General features: G+C 39.9%; 3 protein-coding genes across 3 annotated transcripts; 2 read left to right on the forward strand and 1 right to left on the reverse strand.

Moving 5' to 3' along the window:
- Positions 1-6,672: 6,672 nt before the first annotated feature.
- On the reverse strand, positions 6,673-9,066 carry LOC143860549 (13S globulin basic chain-like). The gene is made up of 4 exons (XM_077371238.1): positions 8,710-9,066; positions 8,373-8,632; positions 7,560-8,006; positions 6,673-7,216 (listed from the first exon to the last, which is right to left on the reverse strand). Exons 3-4 carry the CDS (start codon positions 7,587-7,589, stop codon positions 6,812-6,814), a joined length of 435 nt encoding a protein of 144 aa, XP_077227353.1. The 5' UTR covers positions 7,590-8,006; positions 8,373-8,632; positions 8,710-9,066; the 3' UTR covers positions 6,673-6,811.
- A 4,574-nt stretch (positions 9,067-13,640) lies between these two features.
- Positions 13,641-15,896, forward strand: LOC143860697 (cocosin 1-like). Its single transcript, XM_077371478.1, has 4 exons — positions 13,641-14,001; positions 14,110-14,365; positions 14,679-15,125; positions 15,345-15,896. The coding sequence occupies exons 1-4, from the start codon at positions 13,679-13,681 to the stop codon at positions 15,741-15,743; spliced, it is 1,425 nt and encodes a 474-aa protein (XP_077227593.1). The 5' UTR covers positions 13,641-13,678; the 3' UTR covers positions 15,744-15,896.
- Positions 15,897-16,409: 513 nt separating this feature from the next.
- LOC143860698 (ENTH/VHS/GAT family protein) lies at positions 16,410-23,769 on the forward strand. Its single transcript, XM_077371479.1, has 4 exons — positions 16,410-16,568; positions 17,462-18,046; positions 18,635-18,916; positions 23,071-23,769. The coding sequence occupies exons 2-4, from the start codon at positions 17,561-17,563 to the stop codon at positions 23,410-23,412; spliced, it is 1,110 nt and encodes a 369-aa protein (XP_077227594.1). The 5' UTR covers positions 16,410-16,568; positions 17,462-17,560; the 3' UTR covers positions 23,413-23,769.
- Positions 23,770-23,972: the final 203 nt, after the last annotated feature.

Consider the following 23,972-nt stretch of genomic DNA (forward strand, 5'->3'; position numbering starts at 1 on the left):
TGTGTTGAGATGGGGTGGTATTTAAAGGCTAAAAACTAGGGTGAGGCATGGACACATAAGAGGTGGTGGGTGAGAGATGGAGTGCCACTCTTCGCTTTGCATTGCCCCTCGTCCTAACCGTGAGTATTCTGGTTACCGCATAACAAATTCCAAAGAAGAATACAAAACAAGGTGCCACTCCCATTTGTCCCAAGGCTGAGCATGTGTCATGCTTGAGCTTGGTTCATGGCTTCAGATCCTATGAATGACCTGGGCTTGGGCCTTGGCTTGCTTAGGCCTAGTCTAGCTAGGCCAAGTGTAAGTAGGCTTTGGCTCAACATGGACCTAATTAAGAGTAGGCTTGCATTTGGGCCTATGGCCAAGTGTAGGCTTGGGTTTGGTGCCTAGGCTTCAGTGAATTTTTTTGTTAGACAACAAAGTGCCGCCGCATGTTCTCTAATTCTTTTAGCAATTGATGAACGTAGTGGGCCCCTAGGTCTAGATGGAACTATGATTACATTTATGCACAACTAAGTTTTTTTTTTTTTTTTGGGCGAGAAAGCTGGGGTTAGGCAAGACCCCCACCAGAAATAAATAAGAACAAAGGAGAATACAATATCAAGGCCCCAAGAGCCACAAAAAGGAAAACAAACGACAAATCAATAAAGAATAATATGAAAACAGAACCCCAACCACCAGGGGCAAGAGCAGGCAAATCTACCCAGAATATATTCAAAACGAATCAAGATAGCAGGATTCTTCGGAGGCAAAGGAGATCAGCCCAATCTAGGATAGACTTGACCCTTTTCATCTACTGCGATCAAGTCCAGCAACTCGGGCGACGCAAGGAATGGAACAATATCAAAGCCTTTAACAGGGCAATGGATCTTGACTAGGTAATCAGCTGCTGCATTTCCTTCCCTCCAGATATGGGAAATTTTCCATCTAGAGAGCTGGGCCAACAAGGATTTGATATTACTTACAGTGGTAATACTTTTCCAAGGGATGGTTGATTTACCTTGTAATACTTCCACAGCGAAGAGAGAGTCTGATTCGATCCAAATATTCAAAATGCCAATTTCAAGAGCCAGAGAAATACCCGCTTCGATGGCCTGTAATTCAAGCCCGAAAATCTCTGCTTTGGAAACCTCAGTAGAGAACATGGATAGAAGCCAGCCATCATCTCTTCTGATTAGTCCCTCAATTGCGGCACCATTTTCTTCTAATGAAGCATCTGAATTGATCTTAAACTGGCCTGCGTGAGGTTTAGACCAGGAGCAAGATTTGTCATTGATAACCCGGGGGGAGAATTTGTACCCAAAGGTTGCTGCAGCACAAATATTCCCTTCAGAAGGGAGGTCATGGCAGTGTGTAGAACTATTAATTTTGAATCTGACTTCCTCTAGAATATTTCTAAGAATGAACGTCTTATGATGCTTCTTGTTTTCAAAGATCCTGAGATTTCACTCTCTCCAAATGTGATAGATAGTGGCTTGGAAGCTGATTCTCATAGGTTGGGCTAATTGACATTTGCCTCCAAAATGTAGTCTAAGCCACTCTTCCTCAAGTACTAGACTACGAAGAGGCCTTCGCCTCCACCCAGCTCTCTACAGAATAGAACACCAAACCCAAGCAGAATATCCACACCGGAAGAATACATGATCAGTAGATTCAGCAGCATGCAGGACTTGTCATGAACAATTGAAGCAAGGAAAGTTCTGTCCCTGGTGAGTAATCCACCCTGAATTGCTTTCCAAGCAACAATAGAGTGCCTTGGGATGTTCTCTTTGAACCAGATGGAATTGGTCCACGAAAAGACAGAAGATTGATGACAAATAATATCCCAAGCACTCCTCAGTGTGAAATTAGCATCAGCATGACTTCTGCTATGTGCGTTCTCAATATAATCAAAAGATAATATGTCCATGACGGTCGTTTTAAATGCTAGGTGTTCTCTGTTGAAGTACATAGACAAAGTTCATCTAAAGACAAATGTCAACGCAAAGATCATTGTACTTTTTTTGGTAGGTAAGCTGGGGTTTGGCAGGGACCCCTACTAGTTTATTAAATGAAAAGAAAGATGATACATTTAAGAATGGAAAACATCACCCCTATCCTTGAGACACCAGACAGGAAAAACAAATGGACTCAGATATTCCTACTTACGTTGTGCTTAATAATGTAAACACCTAAGTAGCTACAAGCAATGGGGATTATGCCGCTAGATGATGGGTCACGCAAAAAGTGCAATGAAGATAAGGAAAGTGGTTATTGAAATCTTAGAGTGACGCTCTTACATTTCAAAATGAGTTAGTCGGCCCCATAATGAGTTAGTCGGACCCAACAATGCTTAGTCAGTACCAAAATTTGTTAGTTGGACCCAAAATGAGTTAGTCGAATCCAAAAATGTTTAGTCGGTACCAAAATATGTTAGTTGACCCCAAAATGAGTTAGTTGGCTCCAAAATTTGCTTAGTCGGCCCCAAAATAAGTTATACAAATCCAAAAATGCTTAGTCGGTCCCAAAAATAAAATATGTTAGTCTGCCCCAAATTTGCTTAGTCGGACCCAAAATGATTAGTCGGTCCAAAAATTAGCGTAGTCGCCCACAAAATGATTTAGTTGGACCCTTAGTTGGCCCCAAATTTGCTTAGTCAGCCCCAAAATGAGTGTTAGTCTGTCCCAAAATTGGTCAGCCTCAAAATGAGTTACTCGGTCACGAGATTTGCTTAGTCGGACCCAAAATGAGTTAATCAGTCCCAAATTTCGCTTAGTCGGACCCAACAATGAGTTAGTCCGTCCCAAAATTTGCTTAGTTGGACCCAACAATGAGTTAGTCGGTCCCACAATTTGTCGAGTCGGCCCCAAAATGAGTTAGTCGAACCAAAAAATGCTTAGTCGGTCTCAAAATATATGCTTAGTAAGACCTAAAAATGCTTACTCGGCCCCAAATTTGCCTAATCGTCCCCAAAATGAGTTAGTTGGTCCTTGAATTTGCTTAGTTGGCCCCAAAATTAGTTAGTCGGTCCCAAAATTTTCTTAGTTTGCGCCAAAATGAGTTAGTTGGACCCACAAATACTTAGTCGGTCCCAAAATTTGTTAGTTGGCTCCAAATTTGCTTAGTGGCTCAAAATTGAGTTAGTCAGTCCCAAAATTTCCTTAGTCGGCTCCAAAATGAGGGGCATTTTTGTCTGTAAAATTCATTTTTTTTTATAAAATAGCATTTATAGAGTGTTTTCAAGAAGTGACATTTTCCGGTCATTTTTTCAAGTCTTCAGCTTGTAACAGTAAATAACCCCTTACGGAAAAAGTTTCTTAGGTCATTATTTAGAGGGAATTGCTATGATTACAGTTGATTTAAGAGGTTATCAAAATCGTGGGCCCACCATTTTACACCTTATGCTATGTTTGGGTGGCGCCCACCATTTTACAATGGGCCCTACCATTTTACAGTTCATCTTTTAGTGGTGGGTGGGGCCTACCATCTCTACCCAAACCATGCATAGGTTGGGCCCCCCTATTTACCCCTAATATTATAATGAGTTGGACCCACCGACCACCGTCTTCAACAAAACCTATTCATTAGCGTGGAGCCTATCATTTTGATGCAGGGCAAAGTGCGCGGAAGCTTTGCTACCAAGTGCGAGATAGCTCTATTTCCAAGTTGATGCAAATAAATGGAAGTAGAGATGTTCTCTGCACAACTAGAATGATGTTCATGTATTATGCAACACTTCAAATCATGATTTTAGTATCCATGCTCAATAAGTACAAGCCACGATTTCAACATGCATGATCTTACAAGTTCCTTTCCAGCCAAAAAATCATATGCAAAATGTCTTGAGGTCCATTAATCCATAAATGCCGTAAGGCCCAAACCTCACGTTCATTTTATATTCTCTACCAAACCGAGATGTCCTAATGGCAGCTTGAATTTGTTCAATTAATTGGCAAAAGCTTTGCACGAACTCTTCTTAAAATAATACTTGGAGGTCTAGAAGCTTTAATAACTTAGAGACGTTTACACAAACAGTGTATGTGAAATCCTAAACAAATCCCTTTGATTACACAAATTCAAGGTATGTTAACACATTTTCTATAACTGAGTTTGAAATGAAGCATCACCACCCAAGGTTCCATGAAGGTTGATTCCATTCACCAATGCCAATGACTTGTGTTAATGATGACCGAGTGGTTTACTCCTAAAACCCACTCCCATCCATAAGAGTCAAATTCAGTTTCTGATTTCCTTGATCGAATATATGTAATCAATCTCCCTATGAAATGGCATTAAAAGCCCACAAAATCCTCAATGGATGAATATGTTTCTCTACAGGGGTGTAGGCATCTCTTTCCGGGGTCTCTTTGGCAGAGAATTATGCTACTAGAAGTAGAAAAAAAAATCCAGAAACGTTTTTTTTCTCCAATTCTAATTCTCAGTTCTATTACAGACTCCTCCTCAGCTGTCCCTTCTAATTCTCTTTGGCTGGGACACGCTCTACGTCACATTTACACCTCATGTTTTTGAGCAGGTGGGGCCCACTATCATGGGCCCGGAATGATATATACCACTACTCTTATCTCTTGTTAAATGATTTTGTTCATAAATACTTAATCTACCTCTCATTTAAAGCATTGCGGATGGTTAGGAAATCATTTATTTTGTCTTATTTTATAGTCACACAATGGATCAAATATCAAGGGCCTTACTTATCTTACCACCAACACTAGACTTGACGGTCGGGCAATGTATAATTTCTCTTTCGTATCATGTATGTAGAAACAGACGTATGGGAAAGGAAAAGAGGATAATCTATCTAACTACAATATATAAAGGCAAAATGATGGGTTAATGTCTTCCACCCTTTGCCAAAAATTCCATCTATATCCCAGTTGTATTTTGCCATTTCTCTTTAATAAGATGTTATGATATTACATACTTTTTTTAGGGTAAAATCGTAATCTACATCTACATATATAAAGGCAAAATCTTGGGTTATTTTCTTCCACCCTTTGCCAAAAATTCCATTTATATCTCAGTTGTATTATGCCTATTCTCTTGAATAAGACGTTATGATATTACCTACTTTCTTTAGGGTAAAATCGTAATCTACATACGAAAAGTACCGACACAGGATACCTGTCTATGACAATTACGGAAAAAAGTACCAAGAAGAGGTAAAGACATATGACAATGACGAAAGAACTACTTGATATTACTCATACAGGATACTTGCAAAATATTGATGGATTCCGGACACCTTAAGAGGAACAACAATTATGGAAACCTCTATCAATTGGAGGGCTAGGATCAACATATGGAAATGATTTTATGGGTACAACCGATTGATGTTGTGTTCCATCACATGGATGGTTTGGATCAACCTATAACCCTCTATAGATCGGAGGGTTCGGATCAACCTATGAAAATTATTTTTGGGGCACCACCTTTGTAGGCAGTGGCCCATCTAATGGAAGGTTTGGATCATCCTATGGTACGGGCTATACCGTACATTTTAATAAAGTGAGGAGTAGGATCATCAAAATACGGTGAGTAGTGCTATTACAAAATGTGGTAGTGAGGACATTAGCACTATATATAATTTGAAACCATCGTTGTTACTTGAATGTTCCCACGCGGGTCGGGTTCAACCTGAATTTGGGTTGGGTCAGGTTAAGCTTTTTCTCAAATCGGGTTGGGTTGGGAAAAACCAACCCGAATTGGAAATCGGGTTGGGTCGGGTTGGGCTGTCGGGCAACTCGACCCCACCCGAAATCCGAATTTGGGTTCCATCTGAAGAAGTTTTGTATATGTGTTTTTCTTTTTCAACATTGAAATAGTCTCCACAGTCCACAATAGATGGTTTGGATAATTCTATGGTACAGGCCATACTGTACTTTAATAAAGTGAAGAGTGTGATCATCAAGATATAGTAGTGCGGATAACATTTCCCTATGTTAATTGTTAGTCCCTATTTGGTTTAGATTTTGAGAACCGATTGTGAGTTACAAACTGATTATTGGTGACTCACTATTGCTTCTGAAAATCCAAAAGAACCCGGCTTGAGTTGAGGTGGTCAACAATTGGTACCATATCTCAGTGACATAGATGCAGTCCAATCTCTGCCAAAGGGGATAAAAAATCGGTCAATGCATTGGCAATGAATGATTGTGAAACACTACTTTTTGGCAAAACTAAGAAGATATATTTTATAGTTTACATTTACTTTCTTCTTAATTTGTCATCTTTATATTAACACATCATTTAATTATTTAGTGACTTGCAAATTTATATCTCTCATACTTCTTCTTTTTTTCTTTTGAAAATTTTACTTTTATTTATTTATACCCCAATACTTACATTTTCTCTTTTATTTATTTCTTTTTATTTTATTTATATGCATCCATCTAAGAAATAAGCTCTCATCTTTATTGTAGGTTAATTAATATAAATTTCATTTATGAAGGCTTCTTAATCACATTGTCTTAGGGTTTACTTATGCTAAATATTTATACCAATTCACATGCCAAATGGTCTTTATCATAAAAAAATTTCATTTCTGCTTATGCCTATCTAAATGCATAGAGTTCACTTCTGTAGGTTTTACAGCTATTTTTAGGCCATTACTTAATTTGTGGTTATTCTTACGCGAAATGTACTGCACGCATTTTGACGAGTAGAATATAATAGAGGAGCAAGCAAACATCTCATCTCACTTACTATAGATAGAAGGTAGCAAAAGTACACGCACAAAAGGCTTTATTTACTCTTTCTCACACTAGTCTAGTAGCCTCGCAGACAGAAACTAAAAAAGACTACATTTCTGTTTTCATCATGCAGAAGCCCTACCCCTACCTTGGGACGAAGAGCGGCTTGGAGAAAGGATTTGCATCTCCTGGTCTCTGTTGTACTTCAATCTCCTTGCATCCTCTCTTGAGATCCTATACGAGTTCATTATCACTTCTTCTGGCATTCCTCGAAGAGCCGACGTCTTTCCGACGATCGGATTGGTCATGGCATTGTCATTGGTTTTGAATGCGATCCACTCCAAACCATCATTCCCAGCTTGTTTCACGACCGCAAACATTTGTGGGATGATCAGCAGCTGACCTTGACGAAGTTCACCATCATAGACTGCTTTCCCCTGGTTTCCGACAACCTGAACTCGCCCATTTCCTCTGGTCACATACACCACACTATGCGCGTTCATGTTCCAATGAGGTGCAACAAGAGCATTCTGCAAAATTTGAGAGTATTTTGGTCATTGTAGCTAAGACATGATTGAAATTTTTAAGAAAAATAATACAACTAAGATTACTCCCATGTTTTGATGATTGCATGCACTAACTCATCTTGGCTTTTATTATTTTAACAACTGTCCTAAGGGTTTTGCATTTCCCAAAAAGCTCTCAAAAGCCAATTAAGAAAGAAAAGACAAGCTGAGTTTATGCAATTATTAAACATGGCAGTGCAAATATCACTGGCCTGTAATAACTAATAATCACCATTAGTGGAAATATCCTTTCCCAACCTAATATTTTAAAAAACCATATTGCTCTTCATGGATATTAATTACTTACCCTGTAGAGAACTCCTCTCTCAGCACTCATTTGAAGATTTTGGAGGATGGGAAGCTTGTGGCTGTTGAGGGTGGCGAGACGTCCACCTTGAGAAGAGTACACATCAGCACGGGTGGGGTCCGCAATGTTCTCCCTAAGCCTTCTATTGCAGAAGGTCTCTTCTAAGCCGTTTTGACGACTCCTCCTTTCTTCTTCCTCTTGGCTTCTGGGTGGTCTTGCAACCCTAAGCCCATTTTCAACATGGACAATATTGCCCCTCTTGTCATCCCGGTTCTGGAGTTTCCTTGCCGTGTCTATGGGCACGTCGAAGGCCTCTGATATGGTCTGGACGTCGAGGCCGTTGAAGATATTGTCGCTGCGTGAGCTCTCTTGGCGGTGGAAAGGTTCGCGTTTGTACTGTTGGGACTGCTCGCTTTGATATTGCTCGTTCCCAGCTAGATGGAATCTCTTCATAAATTAAGATTAATCAAAACAATGAAGAAACATTAATAATATCTCTTTGGCTAAGATAACTGTTGGGAACCATGATCACCATGTAGGAAATAGGCTAAAGAGGTGAACGGATTTGAAATGACAGTGATGGGTGGAGTAAAATATGATAATATATAATAATTTTAAGAGGAATGCTAAACTCAAGGGTGTCCTTGCAAAAACCAGATGAAAGGGCGCCCCCAGTGGTGACCTTGGTGACGTTCCACCGGGCGCGGGGAGCCCTTTCATCTGGTTTTTGAAAAGTGGATTCCTGAGTTTAGCACTCCTAAATTATTATAGGACAAGACCACCACGCAAGGTACGGTTGTTAAGAGGACTAACCCTAAGATTTTTATCGAGCTGGTTAGCTTGGCTACTGGTGTCATGGACGACAACGACGACGACGGGTTCCTCGCCGTCGTTATAGCACCAGTGAGAGACTCCGGCAGGAAAGGCGAGGATGTCTCCCTCTCGGAAATGTTGGATCCTTTGGTGTTGGTCGTTGTATCTCTGGCCCCGTTCTTGTTCTGATTGTCTAGATTGTTCAAACTGTTGGTAAGTTTCAGGGCATCCAGGTATGACTGGTCCAGTAATTCCCCTACCTGCATGAATATACAGATATATAAGTTTCTAGAATATAAAGCATTACAAGAATAGAGAGCTAAGAAACGAGACGTACCTTGAACGATATAGGAGAGCTGTGGGGCATTGGAGAAAATAGGCAAGAGAAGTCCTTTGGGTTCGATGGTGTAGCGAGTGGCTGCGACACCTGCACATTGGAGTTGCTCGTTATTTTCGTCCCAATGCTCTGTAACACCGGCCTCGGCTTCATCTCGCCTGTTGGGTTCGAGAGCACTGAGACTCTAGATCCTGCATTCGCTTTGCTCTCGCAGTCGTCTTTGCTGCCCTTCCCTCTCTCTTCTTTGCTCCATCTGGCCTAGAGAGCCATGGAAGAGGAGGAAGCAGATAACAAGAAGAGGAAAGAAAGAAATAGCCATTGATAGAAGAGAATTATAGGGATGATGGTGTGAGGAGTGTGTTGAGATAGGGTGGTATTTAAAGGCTAAAAACTAGGGTAAGGCATGGACACATAAGAGGTGGTTGGTGAGAGATGGAGTGCCACTCTTCACTTTGCATTGCCCCTCATCCCAACCGTGAGTATTCTGGTTGCCGCATAACAACAAATTCCAAAGAAGAATACAAAACAAGGTGCCACTCCCATTTGTCCCAAGGCTGATCATGTGTCATGCTTGAGCTTGGTTCATGGCTTCAGATCCTATGAATGACCTGGGCTTGGGCCTTGGCTTGCTTAGGCCTAGTCTAGCTGGGCCAAGTGTACGAAGGCTTGGGCTCAACATGGACCTATTTAAGTGTAGGCTTGAATTTGGGCCTATGGCCAAGTGTAGGCTTGGGTTTGGTGCCTTGGCTTGAGTGAATTTTTTTATTAGACAACATAGTGCGCATGGTCTCTAATTCTTTTAGCAATTGATGAACGTAGTGGGCCCCAAGGTCTTGATGGAACATTGATTACTATAAGTAAAACCTGACTCCACTGTAAGTAAAACCTCACTTCTGCTATATGTGTCCACAATATTATCAAAAGATAATATATCCATGAAGATCGTTTTAAATGCTAGATGTTCTCTGTTTAACTACATATACAAAGTTCATCAAAAGACAGATGCAACATGAAGATCATTGTACTAACGTGTCCTTAAAAGTGTGGGCACCTAGATGGATTACTTATGGGCCATTTTCGGCAAGGAGATAGCTACCGGTGATGGTGATTAATGGGTTCGTCGGGTGGTGGGTCTCGTAAGGAGAGCAATGAAGACAGGGGAAGGGAAGGGGATATTGAAATCTTAGTGTAATGCTATGAGATTTCTCTCGACCCTTCTTGGTGTCCGCAATCAAACAATGGCTGTGACGATGCATCCCAAAACCAGCTAGTTTTATTTGTTTGTTTTTTTTTGTTTTTTTGTTTTTTTTGTTTTTTTTTTTTGGAGGGGGGGGAAGGGGGGAGAACTCCTTAAGGTGCAGTCAAGGTGCATTGAAAATGTAAATTTACAATAAATTTACATAGGGATTAAGAGTTTTACATATTTTTTGAGTCTTTTTTTCTCAAAAAATGTGCAGATTTACTTTTTCAATGCACCTTAATTAAGTTAACAGACCCCTTTTCTTTAATTGTAATAATTAAGAGAGAGAGAGAGAGAGATTGATTTAGATCATACCCACTCAAGGCCGATCACAGACGTTCGTACCATTCGATCAAGATCAACAAGGATCATGATCAACAACCCAGTTTCAACCTAAAAGTTTTTTAACTGTCCCAATCGCTCTTCGTATGTATGTATGAAGTGTAAAATTTACCAAAGAGCACTACTAGGACCCTATTGCCGACGCCTCGCATGCAAATGGGGACTTCTATTCCTCACACTTGCAAAATGACATGTGCTTTAATAGTAGGAGCGAAGAGTGGAAGGATGCTTGTTTTCTACTCTTTACTATCCTTGCTCATGACCTATGTGAGACTAAACTTTTAGTCTTTCCAAGAAGCATTTTCTACAACTCTTTAAAAAACGCACATGCTAAAAAACAAGAATTTCTTATTGTCAGAATTCCCACAGGTTTGATAGTAAAAAAGAAGAAAGGTTGGTTGTTTATAGCTTTTTCCAGTAGGCAAACAAGACAGGTTCTCTACAAGGGCACCTTGGGAACCTTCCTATTAACAAACCAAATCTTAGCAAAGAAACAAAAAGCAAGTGAATCCACGAAGAAGGTAAGATAGATCTGTATTTTGCAGGTCCCTTGAAACCTTCAATGCCTATTTGCTCGGTGTTATTATTATTTTATTTTATTTGATGGGTAAGTTGGGGTTTAGCGGGACCCCTACCGATTTATTAGATAAAGAGAAAGATGATACAATAAAAGCACAAAACCAACCCTAACTCGGAACAAGCGAGTTAGGAATAACCAAGGCTATGCACATATGAGCAACAAACACTAAGCCTAATACTAATGAATTAATACAATAAAAGTACACAACCAACCCTAACTTGGAACAAGCGAGTGTTAGGGATAACCAAGGCTCGGCACATATGAGTAACAAACACTAAGCCTAAGAGATCAAATGCTCAATACTTGTGGATTACATAATCATCTAATTTGGAAGAGCTATGTTGGGCTCTTTGGGAGCGTTTTGGCCAAATTTTCTTGTGAGCAACTTGTTCTGCATTGCCCACATTTTTCTCATTTTCCTTCTCATTTTGCTTTTCCTCTGCCTCATCATCTTTATCCTGATTTTCATCTTCCTCATCATCCACATCCTCATCTTCAGGGTCCAGGATATCAAGTATACTGCAGCTATTGGTAGTACGTGGTGGATGGCTGGAGCCGGATTTGATCCAGAACAGAGTATGGGTTGGATGTTTTAACGATGCCAGCTTCAACCTTTCCTTTTTCCGTGACAGATGGATCCCCATTCATGGTTGTGCTTTTGCTAATTTTCGTAGCTTCTTCAATCTGGTCTTTCTCTTCCTTGTCTTCTGCGTCTTCCATGAGGTTTGATTCTTTCCTTATAACTGGTTGCTATTCCTTCCTCTGGATTTTTTCATTCTTCATTGGGAGATTTTTAGGACACATGGTGTTTGAATGATTGAAAGACGTCCAGTCCATACATGAGGAGGGTCGCCATTCATATTCCATTTCTTGGTGATAATCCCAAAGAGGTCTTGATATCAATATGATCTGGGAGATCCACACCTGCATCTACTTCAACACAAACTCTCGCATAACTCAGTCTACTCGCCTCGTAGGTCTTTGTATGGTTTACCTATCTTGCTTGTAATTTTGCTCAAGCAATGGGCAGACTAGAAACGCAAGTGGAATCCAGGAAATCTAACCGAAATCGGCACTGTGGAGAGAGATAATTGTTCGGTGTTATTTTGAATGATGGCCCAGCAATGTTGATCGGGCCCACCTAAAATTTAAAAATAAAAAATAAAAAATAAAATTCTTGGATGATCACCCATTCATGCAAGTCCCACGTAGAATTTATGTCAATCACCCGACCATCCCACCTGTCTTTACAACAAAAATAGAAGGAATTTTTTGAATATCCTCTTACTTTTCAATTCTCTGTCATCCTGCTTAAATTCCAGGGATTTATATATAGTACCAAGACCTTAACCTGTAAAATATATTCCAAGTACTCGTTGAACATTGATCTGAAACATTCATCCCTAGATCGGCCAAGATGTACCGAAACTAGGTGGGTCCTACATGGTGTAGTGAATTGTTTAATTTGGGGCAGCTTATTGATGCTCTTCCTTTAAGCTTCTCTAGTCAATATTGCTGCATACAAAGGGGTCCCAACATTTAAAAGGTTCTTGACTATCACCAGAGCCAACAATAGAAGTCTCATCATCGGACAATCCTAACAACCCAATTGATAGACAAGCCATAAAAGTCATCCTTGAAAACCACACTACCCACGACTCAGAAAGCAAGTTGGCAAAGATGATTATTGCTTTTAGTTACAATAGATTTAAATTTCCTTATCTTGGTGGAAATTTCCAAGAACCAGAGAGGGAGTTGCCAAGAAATACAGTTCCAACCTTGCCTTTTTCAGCTATAAAAGATTTTTTTTATTTTTTATTTATGGGTAAGCTGGGGTTAGGCAGACCCCTACCAGGTTTCATTAAAGAAAAAAGCAATTGAATACAAGAAGGGGGCATGAGCGCCAGCCAAGGGGGAACAGGCTCCCCAGTGGATCAAACGGAAAAACAGGAAAAAAGGAACTACAGGAGATAAACAAAAGAAAGAGCAGAAGGGGACAGGTTACTACCTTTGAAATGAGATGTCATCTCTATCATCCTTGATAGCCTGGAGCAACGATGGGTAGGCAAGGGAAATAGGGATGGGATATCCTTTCCGGGGATATCCTTTTCAGCTATAAAAGATGGTATATGAACACGTAGTGTTTACTAAGCAATAGATGCAATGGAGGTTTGTTCATGGGCACTGAGTGTTATGTTGGTACTTGGGGGTGTTGACACCAATTACCAACATGATAAGTCCGTACAGACTATTTATGTTTAAGATTGGCTGGTCACAAAACTTTTCTTTGACAATAAGTTAATCACTTAAACTAGAGTTGAGTGAAGGGCTTTTACGTCTACAAAAAATTGCTTTATTTTTCTAAAAGAAAGACTTTATTGGCCATTTGATAAGGGAGATGATAAATTCGCACCCCTGTGGAACGATTTGCACCCCTTGAACGTGATTTTTGATATCGAAAAGCGTCAAAAAGCGCGTAAAAACCGTCGGACTTTAACGCTTTTTGACGTCAATTTAATTTACCAGTGGTGTGAATCATCCCATAGGGGGTGCGAATGAGCCAAAACCGGATTTTCTTGGTGGGCACCTTGTTGCGTATTATTTCTTTGGAATACCCACCATAACTGATTTATTATATATGAGGCAACACGAGTGCTCACAACTGCCACAAGGAGCCATGCAAAGCGAAGAGTGGCACCCCATCTCTCACCCACCACCTCTTATGTGTCAATACCTCTCCCTAGTTTTTAGCCTTTAAATACCACCCCCATCTCAACACACTCCTCACACCATCATCTCTTCTATCAATGGCTACTTCTTTGTTTCCACTAATTGCTCTCTGCTTCCTCCTCTTCAATGGCTCTCTAGGCCAGATAGAGCAGACAAGAGAAAGGGAAGGGCAGCAAAGACGACTGAGAGAACAAAGCGAGTGCAGGATCCAGAGTCTGAGTGCTCTCGAACCCAACAGGCAAGTTGAGGCCGAGGCCGGCCTTACAGAGCATTGGGACGAAAATAACGAGCAATTCCAATGCGCTGGTGTTGCAGCCACTCGATATACCATCCAACCCAAAGGACTCCTCTTGCCCTTTTTCTCCAATGCACCACAACTCTCCTATATCGTTCAAGGCACGTTTACTATCTCTTAAACATTTTTTCCCTCTCTATTGTTATGATGCTTAAGAATATTGTAGAAATAACTACAAATTAATTAAATGTATGTTTATATTGATGTAGGTAGGGGAATCAGTGGACCGGTCATACCCGGATGCCCTGAAACATTCCAACAGTTTCAGCAATCAAGACAATCAGAACAAGAACGGGGGCAGAGATACAGTGACCAACACCAGAGGATCCAACATTTCCGAGAGGGAGACATCCTCGCCTTTCCCGCGGGAGTCTCACATTGGTGCTATAACGACGGCGAGGAACCCGTTGTTGTCGTCGTTGTCCATGACACCAGTAGCAATGCCAACCAGCTAGATCAAAATCTCAGAGTAATTAAGCCAAATTAAGTTGTCTTTTTTTATTAGTAGTAGTAGATGTTCAGAGTTTTTATATGGTGTGATAAGGCCCTATAGTCCGGTATTTTTTTTAAAAATACCGTAAGACCCACACCATAGGATGATCCAATCAATACCATTTGATGGACCATCCTATGATGTGGGCCGTATATAGTAATTTTTGAAAAATAATAGACTATACGCTGTAAAACTTCCCAACTCTACAACTTAAATCTTTTTGAGTAATTGGTTTGTTTCATGAGCAAAAGAGACTGATTATTGTTTTGATTAATTTGAATTGATGAAGAGATTCCAACTAGCCGGGAGCGAACAATATCAAAGCGAGCAATCCCAACAGTACAAACGCGAGCCTTCTCGCCGCCAAGAGGGCTCACGCAGTGACAATATCTTAAGCGGGTTGGACGAACAGACCATATCTGAGGCCTTCGACGTGCCCTTAGACACTGCAAGGAAACTCCAAAACAGGGATGACAAGAGGGGCAATATCGTCCGTGTTGAAAATGGGCTTAGAGTTGCAAGACCACCAAGAAGCCAAGAGGAAGAAGAAAGGAGGAGTCGTGAAAACGGGTTAGAAGAGACATTTTGCAATAGAAAGCTTAGGGAGAACATTGCGGACCCCACCCGTGCTGACGTGTTCTCTTCTCAAGGTGGACGTCTCGCCACCCTCAACAGCCACAAGCTCCCCATTCTCCGAAATCTTCAGATGAGTGCTGAGAGAGGAGTTCTCTACAGGGTAAGTTATTTATTAAGCGCATAAACCCATCTTTTCTTTTCTACAATAACCTCTGACATCTCTTTAAATAGTAAAAGAAGACAAGATGGGTTAGTGCAATTTTCAATACATGGTTGTGGCAATATTAAAAACCTTATTATATCTAAGTAGTATGGCTTGTTCTTGAAAATGACAATTATGTCCCACCCACATTGACCAAAATGCCCTCAATGTGTGCAGAATGCTCTTGTTGCACCTCACTGGAACATGAACGCCCACAGTGTGGTGTATGTGACCAGAGGAAATGGGCGAATTCAGATCGTTGGAAACCAGGGGAACACAGTGTTTGATGGTGAACTCCATCAAGGTCAGCTTCTGATCGTCCCACAGATGTTCGCGGTCGTGAAACAGGCTGGAAATGATGGGTTCGAGTGGGTCGCCTTCAAGACCAACGACAATGCCATGACCAATCCATTAGTCGGAAAGACCTCTGCTCTCCGAGGTATGCCCGAGGAAGTGATAATGAACTCGTACAGGATCTCAAGAGATGAAGCAAGGAGATTGAAGTATAACAGAGATCATGAGATGCAGATCCTTTCTCCAAGCCGCTCTTCGTCCCAAGGAAAGGCTTCTGCGTGATGAAAAGAGAAATCTAGTCTTTTTAAGTTTCTGTTTGTGAGGCTACTAGACTAGGGTGAGAATGTTAAAGAGTAAATAAAGCCTTGTTTGCTTGTACTCAGGCTACCTTCTATCTATAATAAAACACAACTGAGAAGAGACGTTTGCTTGCTACATGCCTACATCCTACTTATTATTTTCTCTTTTCCTTGGGCAGATTCATACATCTCCTCCTCCCTAAGAAAAACCCTCTTTTCAGTTTCTTTTTCTCGTGTGTGATTGTAAAATGAGACAAAACTAAATGATTTCTTAACTCTCCTCAATGCTTTAATTGCATGAGGTAGATTTAAGTATTTATGAGAAAATCACTTTACAAGAGATAAGAGTAGTACTATTCCTGTCCCACGCCAATGGTGGGCCCCACCCAATCAAAACATGATGTGTATTATGGTGGTCCCCACACTAATGCATAGGTTTGGTTAACATTAGGGATAAATAGAGGGCCCACCTCACCATAGCATGTTGAGGAGGTGTAAAATAGTGGGCCCCCACCATAATGTATAGGGTTGAGAAGAGACGTTTTGTGTATATGAGAAATTATAAGACTATCATACTGTGGAGATTTTCCTAATTGGATGTGAATCTCAGTTAACGTAATTACGTAAGTAACAAGGAAAAGACAAGGATTTAACCTCTTGCCCAGCGTCTCTATCAGAAAGGTGACACGTGTATTTACAAAAAAAAACAGCTGTTCTTCATCACGACTTATTCTGCCATTTCTTTCAGAAACTCTCGCACAAAACAGAGAGAGGCAGAGCTTCAAATCGAGACACAAACCATTCCAGGGTATGATAGAAAAATCCATTAGGATTTTTTTTTCTTTTGTTCTGTTTTTTCATCTCAATTTCTTGGCAAAATTATGCTAGATTTCTAGATTAACCCTGAATTTAGTTTCTAGTGTACGGCGTTTGCTGGATAATAAGGATTTTGGCTAGGTTTGGATTTGATTTTTTGATGGGAAGTTGTGTTTGGATCCAAAAGGTGATTTGGGATTCATTCTCTGATGATTTCTTAAAATTTCTACTAATTTTGGAATTGGGTATTCTGAGTTTGCTGAATAAGGGTTCTCTTAAAATTTTATTTGGGTTTGGGAGGGGTTGAATGAGGGCCTGTGAAGTGGGTTAGGGTTTTAGAAAATTCTTCTGAATTTTTATTAGGGTTTTGAAATGTCTGGTGATTACATTTTTGGGTAGGAAGTAAATTTAGATTTTGTTAGAGTTTGTTGAATCAAGGGTTTTAGTGGGGTTGGGTCAGCCTTTCTAGAAGTTACAGAAGGTCATGGATTTGGGGTTGTTCTAATTTTGACTTTGGAAAAGGGTTTCCGTGATTTTTCTTTGTTTTTGAAAATTGGTATGGTGTGCCTTGTGGTTTTCTCTATACTATGAATAAGTTGAGCTTCGGATTTGTTCTGTACTGCTTACTAATTTTGAATTTGTCTGTTAGCATATTGACATTGGAGAAGTAGGATTAGTGTTTTTTTTTTTTTTTTTTTGGGGTAGGTAAGCTGGGGTTAGGCAGGACCCCTACCAGATATATATTAAAAAAGAAGAGGATTACATAATTCAAGGGGGCTTAAATCGTTCTTGAATCCTCCTAAGAAGAGGATTAGTGTTTTCTTGGACTTGAATCGTTCTTTTTTCTTATTAAATCTGTTTTATGATTGAACTTGTGCTTTGAAGGAAGTCAGATTGACATTGGGAGAAGCTTATTTAAGATTTTTAGGAGCAAAATCTGGGTTCTAGAGAAACTTGGATTTGGGCTTCTAAATTTTTGAAGAAATGGACAAGTTTAAGTTAGGTGCATTGGGGGAACGTTTGAAGACTGGGGGCGCTCAAATGAGTCGAAAAGTCAGTGGTAAGATGAAGGAGATTCTACAAGTCCAAACACAAGAATCAAAAATGGTGGATGAAGCTACATTAGATAGCTTGGAAGAGCCCAACTGGGGTATAAATTTGAGGATATGTGCTTTGCTTAACAGCGAGGAGTTGAGCGGGCCTGAGGTCGTAAGGGCAATAAAGAAAAAGATTGCTAGTAAGAACACGGTAAGCCAGAGGTTGAGCCTCGATCTGTTGGAGGCTTGTGCTATGAATTGTGATAAGGTTTTCTCAGAGATTGCTTCAGAGAAGGTTTTAGATGAGATGGTGAGGATGATTGATAATCCCCAAACTCATTATAGTAGTCGGCAAAGAGCTTTACAGTTGATTCAGGCGTGGGGTGAGTCTGGTGATCTCGGTTATCTGCCCGTATTTTACCAAACTTATGTGGTAAGTTCTACCATCTTTTATCCTCTTTATTTATAACTTACACTAGTACACTCTTATGTCTGCTGAGGTACTGGTGTTTGCGTTTTTCTTTATGTCATCCTCTTCAATAATTTGAGTCCAATAATCTGTTTTGGGCTCACAATCGGTTCTCAAAATCCAAAATAAACAGGGCCTTGTTAAGATGTAATAATTTGAACATTTGTAGCTTAAGGTTCAGCTTGATATGTGGATTTTAATCCCACAATGGATAATATCCTTGTATCATTACTCCCCTTAAAGGAGTGTATACTCCTTTGTTGACACACTCCTCTTAGAGGCAGCACGGTAAATAGCCCATCTGACTCCTCTTTGTTTGATGATTCTTGATTATGTCCATAAGTCCATAACCAAGTTGGAAACTATTTATGTTGGTTTGGCCGTGTGTGTGGATACCCTATGTCATAAAAAAAAAAAACTATTTATGTGGGTATGGCTGTGTGTTTCTGTTGTCCACATTTTTTGTAGCTTTTCTTTAATGGAGTGGAGATCACATGAGATTTTTCTTCGAGTTTTTTTTAGTGACAACTTTGATTGTAATGCCATTTATAGGGCTTGAAAGCAAGAGGAATACCATTTTCCGGGCAAGATAATGAGAATTTGGCAACCACATTTTCTTCAATGGAGTTGGGTGTTGATCAGCAGCCAATGCCCCTTCCTGAAGAATATCCTAATTCCAACATGGATGCATACAATATGGACCAAATTCCCCTTGCAGATCACGGTTTCATCCTTACGTCGGAGGAAAGTAAAGAAATTCTTGTCGTCACTCGAAACAGCATTGATCTTCTCTCTTCTATGGTAAACCCTGAGACACAACAGCAACCTGTCAAGGTAAATCTATTGCTGACTTTTACTTGTTTTCGGTGCTCGTAATACATGCTTATCTAAACCTATGCTAGGATATGAATTATTTATCGAACTTCCCATTAGTTTTTTTGTTTCTTGAATGGTTGAAATTTCATTCAAAGAGAAGGACCGAGATGGTCAAATACAAAACATGAGAGAGGAAAGCACAAGGGATACACGAGAAGATAAAAATAAGAGATAACAAAAGGCCTTCCACCCTCCTATGATATTTTTCATCTTAGGAATTAAGCTATTTAAGCTTTTATGAAGAACTTCTATCTTTTATCAGGTCAAGTCACCCATCTTCTTACAAATTAACTTCAGCATTTAAGTTTGGTTAGTATGAATTTTATGACTATGCAAGATGCCAAACTTGAGCTGTCATGAAATTTTGAGTATTATGAAAAATAAATCAGTTCCAGCTTCCTCACGTCACCGCCGCCTGAAGCTTTCTGCAAGGTAAACTGTGGCGGTGTGCTGGTACCTGTTGGTGCAAATTTTCTGAAAAATATAAGAATTTAAACTAACAATAGTTTTTGAGAAAATAAAAGAAATGCAAAATGGCACAAAGGTACTTTCTCAAAGTCTGAATACACTGTGATGGCGGAATGGGATGATTTCACTCGTTGTAAATACAGTCTCTACTCAACTCAATGGTATAACAATTTCGATAGACACAATTTTGCCAAAAAAAGTAGAATTTGAGTACAATTTTTTTGATACAGTCACACGGATCATTTTGCCAGAACTTGGGAGTGGGAGTATAAGAATGATTTCTAATTCAGTTAAATACCAACTTAAATTCCCAAATAGAAATTAACAGCACATGATAATCAAAGCAGCTAGAACGTTCGTGTTGATCCAAAGTTTTAAAATTGGCTCATCAATAGAACCCACTTCATCTGAATAAAAGTTCCAACCATGGGTTCTAATCAAAAGAAAATCAACTAACTAAGCAAAGAAATCAGATCTCGATATAAGTTTATCAGAACTACTAACTAATGTCTAACTATAGCCCAAAAGGTTTCTAGCAGGATATAAGACTAATGGGGCTTGATAGGTTTAGCGCATGAACAAGGGGAATTAGAGGGAGATGATTAGGGTTAAGGTTGATGGGAAAAATAAGGGAAATATGGGCAGGCTAACAAGAAAAGAAGTAATGGATATGTACCTGGGATGAGGTACTGGGCTTCTGGCGTGGTCCTACTGAAGTGGTCTCAAAGATAGGGGAGAGAGATAGCTTATCTCATCCAAAATAAATAAAGAGATAAGAAAAGAGAATCAAGATCATGAAAGAGATCACTATCATGAAGATCAAGATCTAGAAAGTGACATATAGTGGGCGCAGCAGAATGAATATCTGATACCAAAAGATAGGCATAGCAGAAGGGGATGAAATTGGAAGGAAAAGGAAGGGAAAACTAAGTAAAAGGGAAGAAAGGGACGTGAAAAGATTGAAAAGGACATGAGAAATTGAAAGTGATGAAGGGCAGTTGAAAATAATGGAAATCTTTAATGAAGGAAGGTGGTTGTGTTGGTAATCTAAGGATGAACTAATGGGAGGTTAATTTAAGGTGGAAAAGAAAATCAAGGAGGTAGTTGGATAAGTTGGATAAGGGAGAAAGTGTTGGTTAACAATAAGGTGTAATCGGTTTCAAGAATTGAATATGGCATTTAAAAGAGTCAAAAAGAATATATTTCGGTTAACAAGGGTGTAGGGCAACAGGGGTTCTTGAAGAATTCTTAAGGGGAGAAAGAAAGGTAGTTAAAATTAGTTTAGGCTATTTAAGAGAGGATGAGGGTGATCTTCGGTTGATCAAGAAAGGGAGTTGAGGTTTTGGGTGGGTTGTTTCAAGGTTGGTCGGCTGAGGTTTTTAAATGGAAAGGTTGGGACGGCTATGAGGTGTGTTGATCAGCTGCTGCTGTAACGTGGTCGGTTAGCTGGTTTTCTAAGCGGTTTTGGCTGCTAATCTTAGGATTGTAGTTGAGCGGTTTCAGGCTGGGCAAGGTCATAGAATAAATCAGAAAATACTGGTTTCTGGGTTAAGACAGGCCGGACCATAGGAGCAGGTTTAAAGTGGATGGGATGATGGCTATTCTCGACTGCAGATGGGCTGGATTCATATGGCTGTTTAGGTGAGAAATAGGGAGATTCGCAGGACTGTCAAGTGTAGTTTTCTGGGTGTAAAAATCGGTAGAGGAAAACAGGGGATATGGGTGTGTAGTGTGTACCTACAGCAATTTATAGGGCTGATTGTGTGCTTACTTTGAAGGGACTTTCGCGACAACAACAGTAGGTGGCTGTGACATTTTTTGGTGCGACAATCTTAATCGAGGGAAAATCTTTGGGATGATAGATGATAAATGGAGAAACTTCTCCAAAGCAAAGCTGATTTTATTTCATATTCAAAAGCTATAAAAATCGGTTACAATGTTGTATGTTTAGAAATTTGCATGGAGTTTTACTAATTTAATCAAGATTCATATTTCTACTTAAACAAGGAAAGAATGAAAATATTAAACTATCCCTAAAACGACTCCAAATTCTATTAAAACTTCCAACTCCTAATAAAACACTAAAACTTCCCTAAAATCTCTCTACTTTGAACGACCAACTCTACATGAATTTCGTCCAACGTAATAAATTAAAATGGTTTAATAATGTGGAAAAAGTAATTCCTAGTAAATCTAAATTTCTTGAAGCTCTGTGATCAACGTGGGCCATTGATCTAGTCTCCATTCTGACCTCATGTTGATCGTCCTTCGGAAGGTATTCTTCCTCCTAAGTTTGGGTTTGATCGACGATCCGGATTGCCTGGTTGTTAATCTGAGGGTCCTGGGCAGTCCTATTATGGATCTAACAATCTTGGCCGTTAATTTTCGTGATCCAGAAGGATGTGCCTGCATCAGAAAGGGATCGAGATCACGAAAGATGGGAGAGGGGTAGAATTGAAATGGGGAGATGTATATGAACCCAACCGAGGGTGGTGAAAAGGAGGGGAAAAGATAATTTGGAATACAAAGAACAGAAGGAAAGAAGAAAGAGGGGAAAGTGATTGTGCTTAATCAAGGGAAATTGTGGAGATCATCACTTGATGAAGATAACCTGATCAGAAGGTTGAAATCGAATACAATTTTTTTAGAATTATCTGCCAGGTTAATGAAATCTTTGTTTGGAAGGGTTCTCATCCAGCTATTAGAGCACCTCTTTATAAAACTTGGCTGTTGTTTATTGTGCGGAGCCCACCCAAGCTTGTTTTCTAGCGGCCCACCCAAGCTTTTTTTTGGTCCCTCTGGCCAACAGCGAAAGAACACAGCCCAGCCGCTCCCCCTCAGGAAATGGGGGTGGGGATCCAACAAGCAAATTCTTTATTTTTAGCATAGATCTTCCTTAATCAAGCAAGATCAGTTCTGGGTGTTTTACAAGGTTTAGGGCTATAAGGTCATTTGAAGTTGTCTAGGGCTTATGTAAGGTAATGGGGTAGGGTAGGAATGATCATGGGGAAGTACTTTGGGCCTTCACGGGTGGCAGATGTATCAAAACCTGAGGTTCGCGCTGCCCATCAGGGGTTAAAGCTGAGAACAGAGCAGACAAAGTGAGAGTAGAAGGGGACTCTTTAAACGTTATTAAGTGGTTAAATGGATCACTTTACCATCCTTGGGAGATTTGATAGATTCTTTGATAAAATGTTCAATTGGATGAAGCCATTATCTATCCAATTTAAGCATGTTCGGCATTCGGCTAATGAAGTAGCCGATAGACTTACTAGAGATGGAGTTTCAAAAGAGACCTTGGCAATATTCGATTCGCTCCCTCCATGATGTTTTCTAGCTAATCTTGTATTTTCTTTTTGTTACTTCCTGTCCTTTGTACCTTGACCATCTCGGTCTTCTTTTTGCAATACACTCGGCTATCATTAAAAAAAAAAGGGTATTAGGGTAGGCTTGTTAGAGGTGGGTCCCATAGTATTCCTTCTAATCGATGTTGGCCTGCCAGTTCTCACTCTCACACTTTATTGCTTCTGATGTACCTCAGATTTTGCAATGCATGATTTGACATCTGGGGCCATATGTGGTATAAATATCTTCAGACTCATGGCTTACAGTGTTCTTATTTTAACTACTACAATTATGGGCAGGATGATTTGATATTGAGCATACTGGAAAAATGCAAGCAGTCCCAGCCTGTCATACAGAGGATCATTGAAAGTGCGGGAGATGACGAGGCATTGCTCTTCGAAGCTCTGAATCTTCACGACGAGCTCCAGCAAGTCCTCTCTAGGTACGGAGAAACAGAGGCTGCAGTTCAGGTAGATGGACAGACCCAGGTTACTCCCAGCATGTCTGGAAGTTCCTCCGGCTATGTAGCCGCAGAAAAGGAGGAGGAAAAGGAGGCAAGCACTGGAAAAGAGGCTGAAAATTTGAATTCACCATTAGGTGAGAGCAGTGAAGCGAGCATTGATAGTAAGAGAAATGGATGAATGAATGGGTCCTGATTATGTTGATAGCTTTGAGTATATATAGTTTACCAGTTGTTATTGACTTACTGTTACTATTAGATACATAACTAATTTTGCTTACAGTATGAAATTTCTTGTGAATGGTAGATAAATGTCATTTTTAATTCCATAAAACACAGGGAGAGACGATAATAAAATCTCTATGCACTGCTTTCTGTTGGAAAGCTCAAGAAATGTAAGAGGCTGACCATGATAGAAGGGATGGAGAGAGTAAAAAGGGTGCACTTATAAAGAATAGTAGAAGCCTCCTGTATGAGAGGAGAAACACAAAATTTAAAGAACTTCAAAATTTTGTTTAGTTCATTTTCATTTTGTTTCTCTTGTTTCTTATTGTTAGGCTTTTCTCATAAGTAAGATTATTAATGAACCTAGTGAAATAAATGTTTCTTACACCCATTCAGAGGTTTTGGGTGAAATCTAATATGCAATTAACTGAGACTAGTGTTTGGTCTTGAAAATATTAGGGAGATTATCTCGATTAGTATTTTGTTATAAATAATTTAATTCAATTAAAACTTAAT

Source organism: Tasmannia lanceolata, unplaced genomic scaffold (assembly GCF_043159265.1).
Source record: "Tasmannia lanceolata isolate RefF3 unplaced genomic scaffold, GAP_Taslan_0.1 ptg000037l, whole genome shotgun sequence".
NCBI classification, from domain to species: Eukaryota; Viridiplantae; Streptophyta; class Magnoliopsida; order Canellales; family Winteraceae; genus Tasmannia; species Tasmannia lanceolata.

What these genes read in the sequence shown, in the direction of transcription:
- LOC143860549 (XM_077371238.1), bottom strand. Translation starts at nt 7,589, where the DNA reads ATGAGTGCTGAGAGAGGAGTTCTCTACAGG. An exon ending in AGAGAGGAGTTCTCTACAGG is followed by an intron (nt 7,217 to 7,559) that starts GTAAGTAATTAA and finishes CAAATTTTGCAG; the next exon opens with AATGCTCTTGTTGCACCTCA.
- LOC143860697 (XM_077371478.1), top strand. Translation starts at nt 13,679, where the DNA reads ATGGCTACTTCTTTGTTTCCACTAATTGCTCTCTGCTTCCTCCTCTTC. An exon ending in TCCTATATCGTTCAAGGCAC is followed by an intron (nt 14,002 to 14,109) that starts GTTTACTATCTC and finishes TGATGTAGGTAG; the next exon opens with GGGAATCAGTGGACCGGTCA. An exon ending in AGAGAGGAGTTCTCTACAGG is followed by an intron (nt 15,126 to 15,344) that starts GTAAGTTATTTA and finishes CAATGTGTGCAG; the next exon opens with AATGCTCTTGTTGCACCTCA.
- LOC143860698 (XM_077371479.1), top strand. Translation starts at nt 17,561, where the DNA reads ATGGACAAGTTTAAGTTAGGTGCATTGGGGGAACGTTTGAAGACTGGG. An exon ending in TATTTTACCAAACTTATGTG is followed by an intron (nt 18,047 to 18,634) that starts GTAAGTTCTACC and finishes TGCCATTTATAG; the next exon opens with GGCTTGAAAGCAAGAGGAAT. An exon ending in CACAACAGCAACCTGTCAAG is followed by an intron (nt 18,917 to 23,070) that starts GTAAATCTATTG and finishes AATTATGGGCAG; the next exon opens with GATGATTTGATATTGAGCAT.